At 41.8% G+C, this 7,016-nt stretch overlaps 1 protein-coding gene across 1 annotated transcript; it reads left to right on the top strand.

Moving 5' to 3' along the window:
* Positions 1 to 4,735: 4,735 nt before the first annotated feature.
* LOC139416036 (C2 calcium-dependent domain-containing protein 4C-like) lies at positions 4,736 to 6,507 on the top strand. The gene is made up of 2 exons (XM_071164278.1): positions 4,736 to 4,905; positions 5,071 to 6,507. The coding sequence occupies exon 2, from the start codon at positions 5,095 to 5,097 to the stop codon at positions 6,415 to 6,417; it is 1,323 nt and encodes a 440-aa protein (XP_071020379.1). The 5' UTR covers positions 4,736 to 4,905; positions 5,071 to 5,094; the 3' UTR covers positions 6,418 to 6,507.
* Positions 6,508 to 7,016: the final 509 nt, after the last annotated feature.

The raw sequence follows: 7,016 nt of genomic DNA, 5'->3' as shown, positions 1-7,016 counted from the left end.
CCTGCCTCCACCGTATCAAGCCCCTCCTACTTCTGTGCGCAGAAAAGAGGAAGCGCGTCACACACTCGCACTCCATACGTTTGGATCCAGCCTCTCTTTACCATAAAGTAGGTTGACAATTGTAGCAGTATGTATGTATACCAAAGCACTTGGCGCATCTTCATCTTATACAGTAATGCAATGCGTGTGTGTGTGCGTTTGAGGGATGGAGGGAGGGAGAATGAGCAGGTGAGAAAGAGAGGGGGGGATTATGTGCACGTATGATGCATGTATTTCCCCTCAAATGGATGGAATTTGAAACATAATGAAAACACTCCCTGGTAATGGGCTAGAAAATGTAGCGTTGGTTGGAGTCATTTAGCATTCTATCAGTAATGTGTGTCTTCATTAGTTTAGGCATACATGAAGCACAAAACGTAATTTGATTTATTTAGAGAAACCATTGCTCATATAATAGTATTTAAATGTCTGCTGTAATGAATCTGGCATGGAAATGGTAAAGCAACTTATGATTGCACTCCATTTTGTAAACTTAGGCCCACTCCACAATAGACCTACAATATGTTTAGACAGTTGCCCAAAACTCCAGCAGGTAACTATAATAAACACTTTGCAGTATGTTGTACTATAACTTACCTGTATAGTAATGTTGTAACAGGAATGGCATTGTATTGTATGAGTCTTGTTATTATGTAAAACAATAGGGGGCCCAGGGTAGCCAAGGGAGATGTAGGAAGGCAGGCTTACAACGTCTTCAATTGCATAGGGGCCTAATGGTTTATTTATGGTGACAGGGTGCAGAGGGGTAAACTACAAAGCAGGATCAAGGAGTTAGCCAGCTACCTTGGAAAAATATTCTGAAATAACATGATAAGCTTGAAATAAGATAAGCTTCAAATTGGCATGGTCAAATTGACTCAACAACCATCCAAATTTGGCTTGGCCCCCTTTGCCTGTTCACCGCTGTACCATCTATAAGGCATAGACCGTACAGGTGTATCAAAGCTGGGACAGAGACTGTTAAACAGTCATCACTAGCAGGCCTCTGCCCAGTGCCCTGCCCTAAACTGTATTCACAGTTACTAGCTGGCTACCACCTGGTACTCAACCCTACACCTTAGAGACTGTTGCCCTATGTACATCGTCATTGAAACCTGGTCATTTTAATAATGTTTATCTACTGTTTTATCCCTTCACATGTACTGTATGTACTGTATTCTAGTCAAGGCTTATCATATATAACTACTGCTGTACACACCTTTTCTATTCATATACTGCCCATAATGTCTATACACAATCATCATATACACTGAGTGTACAAAACATTATCAACATTAGTTGTATAAACATTTTAAGATACTTATACAGCGCAATACAAACGCCTATGCGTCATGGCACAGCTCACAGCAACAATGTACATTAGGCCTATAGCCCCTCTCTGTTACAGAAACTATAGCAGACTGCCACACAAAAGGGAAACTGCCTATCCCTTCCTTGGGCAATGCCGTCCGATCCAAATAACATGGGTACATTTTCTTCAACCTCACAATAGGTAAGTAGGCTAGCCTATAATGATAAAACCTTTATAATAAATATGAATCATCTCAAAATATTTCCAGTAATTATTTAGGCCTTATTCATTTAGGCCATATTATTTAGGCCTTAGTATTCATATTTATTAACGCACACCCATTAATAAACATAATTTAATATTAGGCAAAGTGACGTTCTCCAATGACGTCACACCAATCAATAACAGTGAGCACCTGTGGTTAGGACGCGCTTTGGCAGTGCGCGTTGGGATGATAAGCTGTTCTGTTCCAAAAGTAACCAGGAGTTTGAAATATTCTTCAGACAGAGTTAAAGGGAAAATCCACTCAAAAACTATCTTTTGATATTTTATTTATTAGTCCACTGTTGATACAGTCCCAAAACGTTTTGCATGTCAGACGTCAAGTTTTCAAGATATTGGACTTTCAAGAAGCAAAGTGTCACCGGCCGTCTCTCCATATCATGATGATGTGGCCGGTGACAGGATGATGTAGCTGGTGGCCTAATATACTTGTTTGTAAGCCCATTTCTGTTTAGTGCAAGGGCTTTTGCCCGCTGTACTCAGTTTTTGTAGAGTGGAGTGTCTCCAGTTGGTTTTTAGCCTTCCCTGCTTTCTCTTTCCTTGTGGGTTGTAGTAGTCCAGTTAATGTATGTCCATTGTGTTTTTCATGAGTACGTATCTATTTTAAAGGGCCATTATATCCTCCGTACATAACGTAGGCAATTGTCGATGAAGACTTGTAGTTTATTGATTAGGGGTTGTGTGGTTTTTCAGGGTTCGCAACACATTTGTGCTGAAGATGTGGATCTTCGTGTTAGTGGAGAGCTGTGACGAGGCCTGGTTACAGAACACCCCCATATTGGCCCCTTCTATGTGAACCATTGCGGCGTCCCTTCAGGATATGAAAGAACAGTATCCCTGATATAGTAGTACTTCCTCAGGTAGGCCAGATAGAATTTCCATCATTCTACATAGGGATCTGTGTGAGACAAATTTGAGACAAATGTATGTTTTCTACCTAGCTAGATGTTGCCCTCTGTTGGCTGCAGTGAATGAACACACAGACAGCCTGGTGACTGAAAGCCTGTTACATACTCTGAAGGGGGAATACATTATCCTACAGAATGTAACCCCCTGTTTGGAATGAAAGGGCATAGTATTACTTTTAGATGGAAAACAGGTTATGTTTTGAGGTGACCCTCAAACACATGTACATTATTACCTGGCAGCACTGGATGATTATTGCTGCCAGATCCAGCTCACTGGGGCAAGGGTCACATACATTTGGTTAAGCTAATGAGACAACTGGTATCACACTTCAGTTTCTGAGGCAAAAAACCCTCATTATCCTTAGTTCAGCTAAAAAATATAACATTTAAGTGAACTATGAATCGGATTAGTTTAAAAAAATTTGGGGGATTGAATAGGATGAGACGATGAAAAGTATAGGCTTTGAAACCCAAAATAAAATCTGAATAGATCATAAGGGATGTTGACTTGATTTGATCTTGAAACACTCTCCCCTTTTTCTCCGCTGTCTGAAATCCGTGTAAAAGGTGCAGCTGACAAAATCACAATAAGTTTGGACCTTTAAAAACAACATTTCTAAGAACTTCCCACTCTTTACATTGTATCTCTTGAGATGGCATTAGGTATGATCCCACCATCTGTCTAATGGTGTGGTTGCACATAGTTACTAAGCTACTCCACTTGAACTTTGTCCATTAGAGAACTGAGCTTTTCTAAGAAACCCGGAGAGGAAAGTCAAAGGGAATATTGAAGGTGTACTGCAGCTTTATACTGTATACTAATCAACCTACACAATGTCAATTACCATTGAACACCATGCCTTTTGAGGTGTGACATGGTTTTAATAAGAATTTAATGATCCGTGTTCTCTATGGGTAAAGTATTGGAGGTGTCCATGCTGCTCCACTGGCTCTCATCTTCTTTTACTGTCCAAAATAGAATAGTTTTTATGGCAGAAAAGCTGATCCTTCTCCCACCACAAGAGGGTACCCCTGGCATGAATTAAGACAGGTTGCATTGTGTAGACCTGTTAGACTTGTGTTTTAATTTCAAAGTGTCTAAAATAATGTGAGAGCGTGATCTGTTTTGTCTTCAAAGTAGCGTTGTGTTGTAGAGTTGCTCAACAAGTCCAGTTATAATTGTTGTAATCTTCATACCAATATCACAGTCATTATACTGGGCTCCTGAGTGGCGCCCCTGTCTAAGGCACTGCATCTCAGTGCAAAAGGTGTCACTACAGTCCCTGGTTCAAATCCAGGCTGTATCACATCTGGCTGTGATTGGGAGTCCCATAGGGCGATGCACAATTTGTCCAGGTTTGGCTGGGGTAGGCTGTTATTGTAAATAAGCATTTGTTCTTAATTAACTGAATTGCCTAGTTAAATAAATTTAATACAAATACATGTAAGGTGGTGACCTGTATAGAAAATACTTATAGCAGGCCATTGAGTATTCATGTGATTTGAAATGATTTGAATGTTGCATTCAAAATCGATAAAAGAGGATGACAAACAAACCTGTCGGATATTGTGATTTCAGTGTGTGGCTTTGCAACATCTATACACTTAGACTATTTTTACAGTGACTCAGTTCTTTCATAGCAAAACTGTAAGTAGTATTGATATGAAAGGGACACATGTATGTGGATTTAACCAATATTCTCAGCAACATAAATGGACAAAGATTCACTTGACTCAAAGACTACGTATTGACGTCAATAATAAATCAAGCACATATTAAAGTGTCTTAAGCAAGCAATAGTTTCTTCCTGTAATTCATTGATGTAGAGAGGTTTGACTCCTATTCTATTCAATAAAATTCACCAATAGGCTTCAGCCATAATCTTACCATTTCACTTTATTTGTGTGAACAACCCAAAGTTAAATTTCCTTGCTCATCTGCATAAATGGAAATCAAACAAACAATTAACATGTATTCCTTTGGTCAAATACATGTGTTCAATTTGAAAGTAGTTCAGTTGTCTTATCATGCTGGCCTTTCCCCCTGCTGTTGTGGCTTGGGTGTCTCCATGGGAACAGGTGAGCAAAGAGAGAGGGAGGTTCTTGTCCGAGCACTGAAGGGTGTATGGAAGTCATCCTGCTCTCCTCCCCATCACCCGGCCATATTTAAACAGCCTGCAGCTCTCTGTCAGTCGCTTACAGAGGAGCTGGTCTTAACAAGAGAGAGCCTTAGCCTGCTACTTATAGAGAGCCTCAGATATTGCTTATAAAAACTTTACTATTACAATAATTATCTATTATCTATCTCACAAGCCTGTCTGTAAGGACACAGTGTTGGATTTGCTCACATCTCATTCACAAAAGGTAAGCTTAACTTCAATATTTACCTTTTCTCAATGCTTTCAATATAAAGTTGAATTTGTGTTTATAAAAAGTATTTAACTTGTGTTTTTTTAAATCACATTTTTGATTGCCTGTGATTTGGGTCCATTTCTGTTATCTAATGAGGATTTCCTTTTCCCTTTGCAGTTTCCAAGCCCTGTCAGAGAACTAATGTGGGTGGTGGAGAAGATCCGTGTGTCCACGGAGAGACCCAACCTGCCTCTCCCCTCAACAGAATACAGCTTCAGGATCGGAGACATGTTTGGAGAGAAAGTTAACAAACACAAGAGACTTTCCCTGTGTCCTAACGTCATCACCCCAGACACTATACCAGAGTTCTGCATCCCTCCTAAGATCCCTCCCTTACAGGAGGCGAAAGGTAAAGAGCAGAGCCGCCAGGCCCCCACCATCAGAGTGTCACTGTTTGAGCGGGAGAGGGGGATCCCTAAGAGGGAGGCCCCAGCACGAGAGCTCGTCAACCCACACATCATCCAGGTGGAGAGTGTGGACGAGAGCCCCTATGACTGTAATGATGAGGAGACCACCAACGCAGACCCTCAGAGCCAGGCAGCCCTCTCCCTGCCCCACATGGCCAAAGCCCAGACCTGCTACGGCTTCTGTACCCTGCTGGAGAGCCCCCACACCAGGAGGAAGGAGTCCCTGTTCCACAATGACCCTGGGTCCTGTGGCACAGCGCTGCTGCTCCCAAGGAGCAGGTCCAACACCGTCCTGTCATCCTCCTCTTCCTCCTTCAGTCTCCACACCCTGACCTCCAGACTGTCCCCCAGAGGTTATACCCTCAACAGACAGGGCACAGTGGACAGCGACACCACCTCGTCAGCTGAGTCATCCCCTTTCAGCTCCCCAATGCTGAGCAGGTCCCCACCCAAGTCTTCCCTCTTCAAAACACTGAGTCATGAAAGGCTTCTCTCCAGAAACATCAGAAAGACTGTGGTGTCCAGAAACAACTCCCTGTCGACAGACGAGGGCAGCTCCACGGACAATAGCCCCAACGTCATAAGAAGGGCGTCAGAGGGGCTGGTAGAGGGCCTTCCACCAAGCTTCGGTCTGGCTCCTCCTACCATCTTCCCCACAGACTTGGTTCTGCATAAGGAAAGGGTGATGAGGGAGAGCTTGATCCCAATAGGGAAGGATGGCCTCCTGCGTCTCTCTGCAGAATACTGTCCTGATAACCAGAGGCTGCGGGTGCGGCTCATCAGTGCTGAGGGGCTGTATACTCGTTCGGTGGACCCCAAAAGTATAAACTGCAGTTTCAGCCTCTCCCTGGTGCCTGGAAAGGTCCAAAAGCAGCGTAGCACAGTCATCAGGAAGTGTCATAACCCCATATTCAATGAGGACTTTTTCTTTGATGCCATCTCAGATCTCGGCCAACGCTCCCTGAGATTTAAAGTTGTCAATAAAATGTCCACTATGAAAAGAGACTATATTCTGGGGGATGTTGAACTTCCACTAACAAGCATTATCACTTTATAAGTTAAATAATTTGTATTAATTATTGACTTGAAATGTATTTATTAATATTTTATTTAGTGAGTAGAGATTTTATTAAACCATTTAAAAATATCTGTTTCCTTATTATTATTTTTTATATAAAAGGACAGTCTTGGAGTACATCTGTGGCAAGCAATAATGCATTTCATATGGCAACTGAATATTGAAAGGCCCATGTCATCCTTTTACCAGAGTTCATACCACATCGTACACAATATCTTGTAGACCTATATTTTTTTTTGCGTACTGGCAATAATCACTCTAGGTTCCTCTTACTATCCATCCTCATTCAGAAACATGGTTGACGATCTATTTTTAGTGAACCTCTTTGTCAGCAGGGGAAGGTGTAAACATGACCATCATGTGCTAATGTGAGAGACTCAGTTTCTCTTTTTTTCCCCTAAGCCTGTAGTTTCTTACTGACCTTTGCATGGATTAGAATATCAGTGGTAACCAGGAACCTTGCTGGGCAGTGCTAATGACCAATTCTGAAAACGCATATCCACTTACCTTGTACAAACCCTATTTATTGGAAATCTATGAGTTAATCAGAAAATGAAAACCAGAAAATACCACCCATC

The sequence above is a fragment of the Oncorhynchus clarkii genome, chromosome 1, assembly GCF_045791955.1.
Source record: "Oncorhynchus clarkii lewisi isolate Uvic-CL-2024 chromosome 1, UVic_Ocla_1.0, whole genome shotgun sequence".
NCBI classification, from domain to species: Eukaryota; Metazoa; Chordata; class Actinopteri; order Salmoniformes; family Salmonidae; genus Oncorhynchus; species Oncorhynchus clarkii.
The sequence above is the reverse complement of the archived record's forward strand: the minus strand, read 5'-3'. Positions and strand labels throughout refer to the sequence as shown.

What these genes read in the sequence shown, in the direction of transcription:
- LOC139416036 (XM_071164278.1), top strand. Translation starts at nt 5,095, where the DNA reads ATGTGGGTGGTGGAGAAGATCCGTGTGTCCACGGAGAGACCCAACCTG.